The 14670-nt window shown below is 35.1% G+C and overlaps 2 protein-coding genes across 3 annotated transcripts; both read right to left on the bottom strand.

Moving 5' to 3' along the window:
• Positions 1–1002: 1002 nt before the first annotated feature.
• On the bottom strand, positions 1003–2110 carry LOC130969618 (uncharacterized). The gene is made up of 2 exons (XM_057895423.1): positions 1824–2110; positions 1003–1705 (listed from the first exon to the last, which is right to left on the bottom strand). The coding sequence occupies exon 2, from the start codon at positions 1635–1637 to the stop codon at positions 1254–1256; it is 384 nt and encodes a 127-aa protein (XP_057751406.1). The 5' UTR covers positions 1638–1705; positions 1824–2110; the 3' UTR covers positions 1003–1253.
• A 1634-nt stretch (positions 2111–3744) lies between these two features.
• On the bottom strand, positions 3745–13747 carry LOC130968703 (uncharacterized). Of its 2 annotated transcripts, none has more exons than XM_057894112.1 (11): positions 13456–13747; positions 11750–13331; positions 10041–11408; positions 9550–9857; positions 7279–8951; positions 6633–7068; positions 6341–6506; positions 5893–5996; positions 5537–5628; positions 5366–5462; positions 3745–3979 (listed from the first exon to the last, which is right to left on the bottom strand). In XM_057894112.1, exons 1-10 carry the CDS (start codon positions 13686–13688, stop codon positions 5386–5388), a joined length of 6039 nt encoding a protein of 2012 aa, XP_057750095.1. In that variant the 5' UTR covers positions 13689–13747; the 3' UTR covers positions 3745–3979; positions 5366–5385. The 2 variants fall into 2 exon arrangements, 1 of the variants encoding a protein (XP_057750095.1); XR_009081725.1 differs by having other exon boundaries at positions 3921–3979; positions 5537–5743.
• Positions 13748–14670: the final 923 nt, after the last annotated feature.

Below are 14670 nucleotides of genomic sequence, written 5' to 3' on the forward strand. Positions count from 1 at the left end.
AATTTTTAGGGAGTATAAAGCCTCAATCTTGAAATTAACTGAAGAGTCCCTTTTTTGACCTCCAAGGGTGTGATTGTTCTCATCCTTCTCAATCAAGAAACTAGTCTTGGAAGATGCAACCATTGTACAAAGCAAAACCCTGTTGGTAGGACAGAACAGAAGTTACACTCAAAGAATATATGCCAAATCCAACCATCAGAAGCAAACTAAAAGAGTCCAATCACCTCTTATATAATAAACCTCGGATTACATGCACTGGTGTGCTTATGAGTGAGTGACAAAAAAGAAAAAAATGGGGTGGTTCTACACAAAGAAGAAAAAGCACAAGAGTGCAGAATGGAAGCAGCAAGGCACTGTTTCTTTTTCTCCAACTCTCCATTTGCTCATGCTACTTGGCATTGTCATTAGCTTGTTATGGCTTTCCCATTTCAGGGATTTCATTTTCAACCAGTAGAATAACAAGCTGCAATGTCTCCTTTGAATGCAGCCATTTTGCACATGATGTTGCTTTTGTTGATTTATTATCGTAAATGCTTTGAAGTTTGAACCACTCTTGACCCCAGAAAATTCTTATGTTACTATACTACACAAACTAGAATTCTAGCTTTGGATTCAACTTTTGTTGGGAATTTTCTCTTCTTGTTTACATGCAGTTTTCATATATGCTACTGAGTTAATTTATTCCATGAACTTGTGGAAGGTTGGAAAATGAACTCCATGTAAAAGAACATTGTTCATATGAAGGGAGGTTTAACTACCTAACAAGTCAATGCTTTGTTCTTGCTTTTTATTCCTGTAATCTTGTTGGATCAATAAGTTCAAGTGAGAAGTTTTGCAAATTCATAGAATGACTGAAGTAAGTCTCACTCTATGATCTCAGATTATTTTATTGCATCCTTTTTATCACTTTTAAGTTTTTTCACCTTAAAAGAAGTAAACCCATGTTACTATGTTAGGAAGGACAAACAATATGAATATTTTGGGAATTGAAAACTCTAATTTTCTTTATCACCAATCACTCAGTGTTCTTCATAATAATTTCCAATAACTTCAGACTGAACTAGTGAAGAATATACATACAAAAGCACCTTCTACACTATTCATATAAAAAACAAAATACAATCTCCTAAAAAAACAAGCATCTAAAGTAGGAGTTCCAAATCAAACTAACCAACCAACCAAGATAGTTGGTTCAAGTTATATATGTATGCTTGATTCCCCTTGAATTGTCTTTAAGTGGTTTGGACTTAAAATCAAACAAACCAGTTATCACGAAAAATGGATTGATATTGCATCAATATAAGCAACACAACAATCAAGGCAGCCACACCCCATGGTGAGCTCCCCTCCGAGGATCCCTGGGTGGTTCTCCGGCGTCTGTCCCAACCGGAGAACCACTCAGTGTTTTCCATTGATGACAACCAACGAACTATGAGTATAAGCAGAACTGGAGTGGCAAATAGTAACCACCCCAATTGCACTTGAGCACTTTCAACAACTTCTTCATATGAAAAGTACCATGAAACTCCAAGGAAGATTAGGATCAGTGCTAGGATCAGCAGAACAGGATATGGCAGGGGACTCAGAGTGAACCCATCAAAAACAGAGGATCCTCTGTTTCTATCACCATAAGCCATTGAAATTTTTATGACCCTTTTGAGTATATTACAATTCAGAACTTGAAAAAGTTAACAGCTGGCAAAATCTGCATCAAATATTAGAGGATGTTAGCAGTTGATGGCACTTATTTATTTATTTATTTGACATCTTTTACCAACAGAAGAACCAAATATATGAGTTTTGTGATTTGGTAGGTTACTTACTTTTTGAGCTGAATTTGTGCTCTATGATACTCCAATCTTCACTGTCTGATCTTTGGAGCCAGAAATGCTATTTGTGTTTGTCTTTAGCAGAAAACTTAGTTGGTAGTTCATATAAATATTAGGAAGGAAATTAGTATTCTAAATAAAGTTATTAACTTTTGTTGTACAAATAATATTACTCCTAAGTTCTTAAGAGTATGGAACTAATTGATTATTTTATTCAATACATGGGAGATTGTAAAGAGGTACAGCATGCAAAACAAGGGTGATAAGGTTGATGTGGGTATGGTACTAACCATATATTAAATAAATCAGTGTTACTGATTTATTGAATTGATTTTGACTTGGTCGGTTTGAAATTTGAATATCAATGTTTTTAATTATGAGAGTTGCCCCTGCCTCTATGCTGAAATGAAGACACGTTTCAAGTCACATGAAATTGACATGGACAAAAATGACAATAGCATGTACTAAGAGGTTAGTTGAATAGTTCACTTGGTTAAGATATTTACTTTTTTGTGGGGGTCACAGCATCCCACGAAATCATCACTTTCTTTTTTCCTTCCCTCTTTTTCTTTAGTGGAGATCCCTTCTATGCCACGTTAATTTTTTATGGTATTAATAAAAAAAGTAAAGAGAAGAAAAGTGGGATAAATTAAGCAGTTACATTGATTTCAGAAGTTCAACCTGTTTAAAGCACTCTTAATTTTTCACTACCCAAGGTGACTTTACCTATTAACTTTTTAAAACCAAAATTTTAAAAATCGAACAGATTATTGAACGATAAAATTAAATATTCAAAAATTAAAAAATTGGTAAAATAACATATTTATATATAATATATATTTTAAAAAATAATTTTGTATTGTATTTTTTTAAATGAGTTAACGGTTAAAAATTAAATTAGTTCGACCTAATTTGTCAATTCTTTATCAATCTTTTCAATTTTTAGTCGATTTGAAAACAATCACTCTTCATCTGAATTAGATCAATTTGGTAAATCTGATTAAACCGACTAGTTCGATCCGATACTCAGAATCATGTTTAAAACATGATAAAATAGCACTAGAACAATGTTACTTTCTTCTTTGACCTGATTTTGATCTCTGTCAAATGTCTTCAGTAAAATGCTTATATGGCTCTAGAATGACTCAAATGGCTACAACAGAAGATAATGGAGCTAGTGTGGGGACAAATGAGCCACTTGTTAGATGATAAGTCATGTTAACTCTTATGAACCAATGCTTTTCTCCTTTTCATCTTCATGTGCATGTCTACACAAAATATAACAACACTAAAGATGTGCTATCCTCATCACATTAACCTTCCAACATTTTGAAACAAGACAGCACACCATTTTGATCACATGGCTCTCCACATCAACCTCTTTGTGTTGCTCTCACTGTTGCAATTTTTTTATGATTGACTCTACATAAAAATATCTGAGATCATATGGAGAACTTCACTCCCTTCAAATTATTGCATGATCTTCATAATTCTTTTAACTCATCAGAATCATCACTACCAAAATGCTAAATGAATCAAGAAAGTTCAATCTTGTAAAATAGAATCATTTATATTAGTATACTACAATGTAACTTGACCCAATACCATATAACAATTAACAACACAATAAATAAGGAAAATTTTACAGTTGCTATATTATCTGTGGTGAATGGTGATAGATAACATTGAACATTTGTTCTTAGTTTTTCCTATGAAGCAATGAAACATTCTCATAAATGACATACTATGTGCAATATCTTATACAGTGCCATGGAACATAGAACCACAAGAACACATCATCTTCTGATCTTGATTCATACCCTCACCAAGCTGCAAGTTCTTGCATAAACACTAATAGTAACAATAGCAGGGATGCTTACATCCACAGTAGTAATGTGGCTTGGCATAAACCTTCCTCCTAGGAGTTCCCATCAGTGACACCAAAATTAGGATCAGTACTGCAAGTATTGCTGCGACGACCGGTGACCAATTTATTGGTTCTACAACAACCACCTCTGGTTCCCTTGTGAAGAGCCATGGTATGCACAGAAGAATCAAGGCCACCACCAACATCAGCACAACATTTGAGGTGTGAGAATCATAAGGCCTGGGTTTACAGTAATAGTAACCCATTAAGGGGCTTTGATGATCTGAAAAAATTGGAAAAGGTTTATGGAAGATAATAAGAGAATCACAATGATCAAGTCAACAAAGAACACTACACAATAGAAAGGAAAAGAGGCTCTGCCGACTGAGTTTTAATAGAACAAATGGGAATCTCAACAACAAACTTATCATACACAAAAATTATTGCTCACCACACAACTTTATATATTGGGCTATTATCATATGCCTTGTAAATGACGATATTATCATCACTTAATGCACCAAACTGTGGGCTCAATTATGGCATGTGTCAACATCAAAAGAAAAAAAAAAGCATGGCATTTAAGATGTGTCTTAAAAGGGTCTAGAACTTGATACAATAAAATTTCAATTCACCATTAAATAACATACAGAAATTTCAACACCATATTTTCCACCGTAATTTCAATTCATCATATCTTGCAGGCATTTGGAATGAATCAATTGTGTTTCACCCCACAACTAATCCATTTCCAACACTTGTTTTGAAGCATAGAAAAACAAGTGCAACTAAGAATAACTCATCTTGTATTTGACACTAACCCAAAGGTCATAAATCACTAACTACACACTCCACAGTCCGACCTTATCATTTATTTTTTGACTCATGATTGCTTATTTTTTTCGTTCCTTTTATGGTAGGTAAAATGTCTAATTATCCTGTATACTTTATATATTGGAATAGCAAGAAAATAATTCTAACTTTTGGGGTTCTTTGCTTTCAGTGAATTGACAAAATAAGCATCAAGACAAGTTTGGATATTAAAAGCCAAAGATATTTAGCTAGGTGTCCCCTACATATAATGTTACACGTAAGCTCCCTCTAAACAACAGAACAACAAAGAAGTACATATACAACCAAAGTAAGTCGATTTCAATACATTTAAATTGTTAATGCTTTCAGTAGAATGATTGCATAAGCACAGAATTTAGAGCATTTATTTTAAGGCTTTAAGCTACCTTCATACTAATAATAAAATGAGAAAACACAAGGGCAAAAAAAATTGCAAGTATGACATATATAAATATATAATGGCCCATATACTAAAACAACTTTTACATTTGAATTGAAGTCAATGGTACAGTTCCTTTAGGTAATATTATAACAATGACAATGCAACTGTCTATAAAAGAATGGCCTATTGATTGGGAAAAAAAGGCCTCTACTGTATGTTAGGTATTGAAGATCGGTTTTGCAACATGTTCAATTAATAATAATAATAATAATAATAATAATAATAATAATAATAATAATAATAATAATAATAATAAGTGGAGCACACTTGGCTTTCCATGAATATCATCTTCACATAATTGTCATAGCAAGTAATCAATCTTAGTGGAAAGAGTTTCAACGTGGAACAACAGAATGAGCTGGCACAAAAATTTACCACCAAAGGAATTTCCCAAGTTAAACTTTTCCCTCATATTTGAAATTGAGTTTGTAATCATGTTGTAGACTTGCTAGGGTATTTCTGCAAGGTCCCTCTGCAAATGGGAAAAAGAAATTAGAATCCTTCTTTAATTCATATCCTCAAATTTGTCCGTTCTGGAGTACTTACCCCCAAAAACAGTATGAAGATATTGAAGATCATCAACTGAACAAATATCTATCAAAGCATAGATACCGGGTCTTAGAGCTTCATCAATTTCTCTGCAAATAATGATCCAATCACCCACATTAGCTAATGTAATGGTTATGAACAGTGGCTGCAGTCATGAAAATCAGCTCCTCAACCTACTAATTATCATCTCTTGATACTTTCCGACTGTTTTTATTTTGATATGGATGAAGTTTAACGTAAGTAAAAAAAAAAAAATAGAAAGGGGGAATTAGTTGTGATAGGAATTGTATTATTGCAAGTAGTAAATCTGATATTTTAAAAAATGGATAAACGAATGAAAACTTCTATACAACCTTCTGATGCCACCTCTTTTTGGACCATAACCTGTGTAAACCCATATATAGTTGGATAAGAACAGAGAACATTGCCGGCCGAATATATCTTTTTGCTGTCTTATCTGCATCATGATTATAAAAACAAAATGGGTAAGCAAAAGGAGAATAACAAGTATACAGTTTAAAATAATGGAAATAAACAAATGTTATGTTAATGTCCAAAGTTTATTATTTCTATATTCCTTTCCTTCTGCAACCAAAAATAATATAATTTCATTCAAATTAGTAGTTTAATTAGATTTCTCATATCATGATCAATGTGAAGCTACAAAGGAAATCAAACAATTTCAGAATCAGAAAAGACCACTAAATTCACAGTCATCTTCTTAATGAACTAGTTCAATGTATTGAAACACACGACATGTTAATTATTAAGCAGGCGACACACTAATTTGATGCCACGCACCTCTTCAAATACCCTCCGCAGAAAACAAGCACATTTCACTCCCTCATCAATTTCCCATGAAAAGCAACCTTTGTTTACTGTTGATTCATTATCCACTACTGTCTCCAAACAATTAAGAAGAACAGCAACAGAAGCTTCAAGATGGGCAACACACTGCTTGCACTCACTGGAAAGATTATTAAATAAATGAATAAATAATCAGATGGATATGAGTGATTTCCATTGGAAATTTTGCCATCTCTATCCGTGTTCCACTTTGGTCACAGAATTAAAAATAAATAATGAGACATACCTCAGGCGATGCCTAATTGTGGTACACAATAGCTGACAACAGGCAACAAATAGGTGAATTGTAAACTGCCGATCTACATGAGAGAAGTTCACTCCCTCTACTTGCTGAGGAATTTGGTCTTCCAAAATCACTGAGGAATCTGGTTGACCGGAAGCTTTAGAAATTTTAAGCTGATTGAAATCCTGAAAGATTACACCTGGAATATGTAACAAGTGACCTACATGCCACACATCCATGGGAAATACAGCATGTTTCCTTGAAACTGTAACGAGCACTTCAACACACATAAGTATGGCTGGACCTGGATCCAGGTTGCTGGCAACTGTTCCAGATGTCGCATAAAAAATAAGCGGGCTCTTCAAATGCACAATAATGTTGAAAAGAGCAGGTACTAAGCCCTGACAGTGTCTTTTAATCAGCTTCAAGCCTTTCCGACCTTGAAACGGGAAAAAATGTCAGACCATAATGATAATTATGCAAGCACAGAATATGCTGAATAGCAATAAATACAAAGTATAATCAGTGTCAATGTGATAAACCCAGTATTCGATACCTGAAGTTTTACTTTTACTGAAGGATAATTCAAAACACTAATTACAGAATGAAATTAAAATTTTACTTTGCCCTCACTGGATGTTTTTATTACCTGAAACAAATTCAAGAATCATATCAAAGCAATCAATTCCAGCTGCAACAAGTGACGAACATTTTCCACCATTTTTACTGGTTTCTAAGTCATAGATCATGGAACATTCTTCTCGTACTCCAACCAGAGCTCTCTCAATGTCCTGTATAGTAGATAAAAGATGCAACTCTGATGGGCTCATAATATATGATTTGAATGATGTGCGAAGCCTGGTTTTAAATTCATCCAAGTAAAAGCAGTACATTTCACTATAAGAATATGCTTCAGATGATGCTTTATGAAGTGTCTTGGTGCTTGACTGTCTTTCATGAAACGTTAGTGTTGCCCTTTTTCCTTGCAGCAATATGGTCTTCCCAATTGCCCTCATAAGAATCTGTACCAATTTTGTATGAACATTACTAGATGAGGTTGGTTCCGTGAAGGAGAAAAAACTGGCTAATTCTCTCAGATAGCTCAGAACACCATCTAACAATAGAAAAGCCGATTCTTGTGGAACTTCGACCATCTCAGTAAATTCTAACAACAGGACTTGTGAAATTTCAATGAAAGTAGGTACAAAACTTGAAAGCAAAGAAGAATTGCCTTCCATCACATTTAGCCTCAAAAGAAATGAGGAGGCAATTAAAAGTTGCCTAAGTAAAAATGCTACTTCAGGATGACTACCTTTTAGAAAGCTATGTAACAAAGGCTTATTCAAAACACTGGCAACATAGCTTTTACTTTCTGAGTTCAACATCTTTCCAATATCACCAACAATATTAGAGACATTATCAGTTGCTGATGAAGTGGAACAAGTCGTGCCTTTAGATTCGTCTTGTGTACCAGGTAAGTTATCAGCCTTGGAAACTGAGCTTTCAAGTGAACAATGTTTTGTACCCAACAAAAATTTGTTGACTGGTTTCTCAAAACTTTTGTCACAAAAACTTTCTGGGAGTTGATTATTGTGGACAAGCAATCTGCTTACAAGAAAATCAACAAGCTCCACAAGATCTTTCCACAACAATATTTTAGGTTCACTACTACTTGCATCTGTTTGGCCCATGCCAGATGTGAGTCCCCCTAAAATTCCAATATAGCAAGAAATTGCAGAAGACAATCTATTTATATCCGCATAAGGAAGATTCATTCGCTCATTGGCCCAAGTAACATCCTTCTGCAAAACAACCAAGCTTTGTGTCTGCTCTTTCAAATTCTTACAAATAAGGGTTAAGCATTTCAATGCCTCAAGCTTGGCAGAATCTAGATGCTGAGAAGATGGAAGCAAAGAATCATTTTCATTGCTAGAATCATTGGAGATCTCTTCACAAAGATCCCCAGCTTCTTTATCAATGGAAACTCCATGAATAATTTGATATTTTATTATCCCCGCCAATATGTATGATGTGTGATCCATTAAAGAACAGATCAGAGATTTAAATAGAATAGAATTTTCTGCTGAGAAGGCTTCTTTAATTCCAACAATCACAGATAATGACTTTGAAAGCCACAAAACAGGAAATGAACCTTCAGAAATAATCGAGTCAGTTGACGATTGGATAGTGTCTGTCTTCTCACAAAATCCCATTATTACATGCCTTAAGGCCTTCCTGCAAACTACAAATAATCTCAAATACTTACAAAAATAATCCTGGTGCCCTGAACTCCAAAAATATACTAAGGCACTGACAAGAAGCCTGCATAGTTAAGTAGAGATGAACAGAATTAAACAAATAAACAATATAAAAATGTTTCACAAATTATTCACTGGAGAACACCCTGCAGCAAGCAACTAAAAGAACATGTATAAGACATCTATATCACAGTCATCGTACCTATTTGGATTTCTTTTTCTTCAGTAGGGAGCAGAAACACAAACAAATTTGAAAACTTGTATGTAAAAAAGAGAAGAGAGTTTTGGAAAAATAACAGTTCCCTTGCATATGGGTGCACTACTTTTACATTAATATTTCTAGTTTTGAAACGCTATCTGTATAGGATCAAGTGATCAAAGTGAAAAGGGCTATAACATCATATTCATTTAATACACTATTTATGTCTTTAAGGCTAGGAGTTTCCATTTACAACTGAGAAAAGTATTTTTTTTCTCTCTTTTTTTCCTTTTTTCTTTGGCATTTTGTTCCCCTTTAGTTTCCATGTATTGGACCATTGGACAATATCTGTCTGTCAGCCCTACTCATCTTTTTTCTCATTTCTTTACATTCTACAACACTTTCTTCTTTTATTTGCATGTCCACACACAATAAGGAAGCAACCAACAGAGAGATATTGTACCTTTCAAGGTTGAAAATACAAGTCACAAGGCATGAAAATGAACTTGCATTTATATACGGCATTGAACACAATAGATTGAGCAAATGGTGGCAAACTGTGAAACTTTTGTTGGTAATAGATTTGGTCTTTTCTTCTATGCTGATATCTTCATCACGAACCACAGTCGACTTGTCAATAGCACTCAAATACTCAAGCCAATTAGGTGATCTCTGAAGATTGAGATTAGTATTTGCAAAATTACTAAATAACGGCTGTACAGCTTTCTCTAAGGCATGGCAAAATCTTGAGGCCAGATTCCTGTGGATAAACTAAAAAGGCAGTAGGAAATGAATACCTAGAAATGTAAATGTTGCTAAGGAATTAAAACAGGAAAACAAATCAGTTTAGATAAAGCAGGACTGAGCTGAAATAAACACTTCCATGGATTAATAGGAACTACTAGTTTACTTGTGTGCATTTGTGTGAGTTGAAGTATAACCAAATCATCTTACTTTCTGTTCATATAAAAGTGAATCACTTAGAAGTTGGGACGATATTTGTGAGAAAAGATCTCTTGCATGCCTGGCTCCTGAAAACTGCTTGTTACACTCATTGATCTTTTGCAGTGCTGACTCCTGCAAACTGCTTCTTTCACAGCGAAGAGAAGTATGAAGTAAATGTGATAAGAACTTTTTCAAATGCTTCTTGGAAGCATGATTGCCCCATATATCAACATTTTTGCAAAGACTCAACCAAATGGCTGTTGGCAATGAATTTTTGTTGGCAACATAAACTCCTCGATTCCATCTGTTTCTTTGTGTACCCAGGAAAATTACATCCTCACAAGCTACATCATCAGATTCAAAGACTGGGGATTGATATACACGTGATAAGTTTTCCATCATAAGATCAGTAAGTCCAGCAGCCTCTTCCTTCAATGCTGTGATTCGGGATCTGTAACGTTTCTTCTGCAAATACTTGAGCAGTTCAATATTCCTATCCAAATCAACAAGCCTCTGAAGAATCATTGATTGAAATACATATGTAAGAGGACAAGAATCATCTGAACCATACTTGTGATATATGTCTGAAATATATTGCAAAACAACAAGGAGGGAAGCAGAAGGCTGAGCAATCCAAGTAAAATAGCCAGTGTCTATCTCATCAATCCTCTCCATCAACTCAAAGGCGGAATATGCTGTGACATCCCCCACCTCAGCAGAAACTTTCTTTGATAAACCAGGTGGCATAAGGCTAATTGCCTGCCTAAGTAAGATTCGGCAGGACACAAACAACTGAAAGAAGAACACAAGGGCCCATTGGCTGAACCTACCAAATTTCTTCAAAAACTTTCCCTTTCCAACCACCCCATCAACAGTTCCTCCCAAGACAGATGAAAGGAAATTGCAGATGGAATCTCCTTGCTGTCCAACAAGAGTACTCAAGTGTGAACGCAATGTTGCCACTAATTCTTTTACAGCCACTCCAACAAGATTGCTGTTACCCTCAGTAACCATCACTGAATCAAGCACTAAACAATACAAACTGGACAGGCCTCCACCCAAAAGTTTCACTTGCAGATTAAAAATTTGCAATTTTTCAGCATCAACCAATGGAGAGAAATCCTTCATCCAATTAAGTGATTCTGATATATCTTCTGTTATCTGTCTAATACATCCACTCACTTGCCCTTCTGGAATAGCTTCAACAGCCTTATAAACTGCATGGACAAACTTCTGTGAAGATAACAGCTTCTCAACTGATTCATAATGAACTTCATTAGACAGAATTGTCAACCTAGAAGAACATTCCTCAGTATTACCCTCACCAGATATAATAAGCCTTATTGCTTTGCACAATGTTACAATTGCAATTCTCACCTACATCATGTCAAATATGTAAATACAAGCCCGAGTCCATCTAAGGGAAACAATAGAAGCAGACAAAGCAAGACATGAGCTGATTAAAACCTTGAATATATCATTTTTTAAGAGACTTCTCCTCATTTAAACCAGCTATTCCCACCCCCTCTACCAGAAGAATAACCTTAGAATTAGACACACACAAAGTAAAATACATGAACTCATGTAGTTGCTTTTGAATAATGAAAACCACCAACCAAGAGGGGTGCATAACCCATGCAAAGCCTAAAAATTGTAAGCTACTGTACCGAGGGAAAAAAAATTTATGATTGGGCAGCAATCAGAGTTATGACACAAACCTGGCGTAGTTGACTGTAGAGGTTAATTATTTGGCAACCCAGAGCAGGTATACTCGAAGATAATGAACATTGGTCAAAGACATTCACCATGTTGCAATTGATGGAAGAGTATGACAACATAATGCACCATAAATTCACCAACTCTTCTCCAACAACCTCATATTCAATCTCCAGAAGATATCCCATAGAAACTATTATCTCATTAGCTGATAAAGTATATATTTCCATCTCCTTCCTGTTAGTTGTATCATAGTTTGAGAGGCTGAGAATGTTAGTGGAAGTTTTCATCAGGGAATTAAATATAATCTTGAAGAAATTAAGACAGGCTCCTCCAGAAGTGTCCTCTGTTCTCACATACACCTTCTCTTGCATAAAACTAGCAAGCAAATTACTGATAGACTTGAGTACACCATGAAGATCCACCAACTGGAGTTTCCTATCAACTTCACTTTTGAGACAAGTATTGATCTCAAGCAAAAACGGCTCCATGATTAGTACAAAAAAGTTAAGAAGTGAATTTTGAGTGTCCGCACCAATGTTATTTGAGCTGCTATTTTCTCCAGGTACGGGTTGCCTTGAATCATTCATTTTCTCCATTGTCTTGTTTGCTTCATACATCACTGAAGTTCCTTTGAATTTTCTTGCCGAATTAACAAATGAGTGAAATAACAAACCTACACTACCCATTGCCATAGCATTCTTTCTGGTTATAATTTTGTTTAGTACATCAAATAAATGTCTAGGATAACTCTGAATAGCTGGTTTTGAATCATTTGATGCATCATCACATGAAGCAACATAGTTTTGTAAACCATGTAAGCTTAAAAATTCATCCACAAGCACCGGGTGAAATAGTCCATGGGAAAGAACTTCTTCCACCACCTTCATTGCTCTTTCCGTCCAAATGGGACTCCTTCCATTAACCCGAAGATGCAACTCACCGGAAACATGCAACAGCAGCTCGAGGAGTTCATCCACAAACTCACGAAATCTACTTTGCCTAACTGGATGGACCTTCAAAAACTTGGAGAATGGCTGAAGCACCAACCACAGAAACCGTAGTGCAAAATCACCCATATTGCTTCCATCAAGGTTCTTGTCATACATTCGCAATAAAAGCTCAAGCACTGCCTTCCCTGTCGAAATCCACAAGCCCAAATTTTCATTTGACAACCCTCCATGGGATGAAAACACCAACGAAACACAATCAAGAGCAGCATCATAAAGCTTCAACCTTTCATCGGATATTAAAGTTTCTCCTGAACAATCAGACAACTCCTCAAGGAGTGAGAGAGCATTTCTGGCAATAAGCTCTACTGGCCGCAGGAGATTCTTTGACATGTTCAAAGTTACATGAAACTTCAAAGACTCCTGCAAGCAGAACTTAAATATCTCCCAACAACGGATGTCAATATAAGCATCAAACCCATCAGCATGAGGCTTCTTATCTGAAGGAAACAACAGTGATTGTATCCAATCATTGAGGAAACATAGTAGTCTTGGTAGTTTTATGGTTTCAGAGTCATCACCATCACCATCACCAACTCTTGAATTCACAAAATTGAACGCTGATTCTACCTTACTGCACTAACACACACACACACACTCATTAATTAAAAAGAGAAAAAGGCCTCAGTATCCATTCGAAAACGTGTGTCATAATAAAATAGAAAAAGCAATAACAAAAGCGAGAAGGAGAGAATAACCTGCGAAGGTGAAGGCTTTTGTCTTGAATGCAGTTTATGAATTGGAGATTTTTCCATGGAGGCGCAAACTCCACGGGTTTGGCTGAAGAATCAGTCCGGGGAAGTTTGGGAGGTTTTTGGAGTTCGTCGTCGTTGTTGTTGGTGGTGGTGGTGGTGGTGGCGGCAGTGGCGGCAACGGTGGTGTGTTTTCGCTTTCTATTTCGCATTTTTGGATTTGCTTTGCGTTCGCCCATAATGAGGATTGGGAAAAGTTTAAAGCTTTGTGCTTGAGCTTGAAGTTGAAGGTGCTTCACTTGGGTTCATACCATAAACCCTATGTTCTTCCTTTTACAAACTTCTGGGGTTTAACTTTAACCCCTTTTTTTTTCCTTGAATTATTAAAAATAATTTATTTATATATCTTTTATTAAAAAAATTACCTCATAATTTTGGTAAAAAATATATACAGTTGTCTTTTTTATAAAAATTATTAGATGATGATTTAGAGAAAATTTGTTAAACGATCTAAAATTCTCAAATATTAATTTTCAGAGAACAAATTAATTAAACCCTTTAAAATTTAATTAACTATAGTACATGTCATGTAAGAAACTTGCAAAAAAAAAAATGGTGTCGTCCAAGCATGGAGCAAGAGTCAGGGAAGGCTTGTCTTCGAAATTCTTATCAACTTTATGTGAGTAATCAAAGTATCCATGTATAGATCAAAATCAAAATTCAGTTATGCAAGATATATTATTCTTCAATATTATGGTAACTTTTTTGCTTAGTGCTTTACGAGAAATTATTCTTAACGAGTGAAAACCTAACTTGACTTCTAAACATTTTTATAAACGTAATTTTTTAAGAAAAAAAGACACTTTTAATTTCTTCTGACGTTATTCTTCTTTTAGTTTTCATTGTCAATTTATAACAAAAAATGCATAATTGTCAAGTTAAGGTGATGAGTTACTAGTAACGATGGCAAATGGACCTAATTTGCGTAACTCGTCAAAAAAGACACACTGAAAAATTGGGACCATTAAATAGTAAAAGCTCGCCTAACTTGCACCGCTTAAACTGCGGGTTTTGGTAGAGCAGGACCAGCTTCCCTGCCGAACTTATTTTTTTTAGTGAGGGATATTTTTGTAATTTTTTTTTGTTAAAACTTAACTTTCTTCAACCTAACTTACAAGAGTATGAAGATAAAAATTGAGTGTTTTGGATTATGTTTATGTT

This window comes from Arachis stenosperma, chromosome 3 (genome assembly GCF_014773155.1).
Source record: "Arachis stenosperma cultivar V10309 chromosome 3, arast.V10309.gnm1.PFL2, whole genome shotgun sequence".
Classification (NCBI taxonomy): Eukaryota; Viridiplantae; Streptophyta; class Magnoliopsida; order Fabales; family Fabaceae; genus Arachis; species Arachis stenosperma.

Coding starts and splice junctions, on each gene's coding strand:
- LOC130969618 (XM_057895423.1), bottom strand. CDS start 1,637: ATGGCTTATGGTGATAGAAACAGAGGATCCTCTGTTTTTGATGGGTTC.
- LOC130968703 (XM_057894112.1), bottom strand. CDS start 13,688: ATGGGCGAACGCAAAGCAAATCCAAAAATGCGAAATAGAAAGCGAAAA. Junction 6,507..6,632: donor ACAATTAGGCATCGCCTGAG/GTATGTCTCATT, acceptor TAATCTTTCCAG/TGAGTGCAAGCAGTGTGTTG. Junction 5,463..5,536: donor TCTTCATACTGTTTTTGGGG/GTAAGTACTCCA, acceptor TCCCATTTGCAG/AGGGACCTTGCAGAAATACC.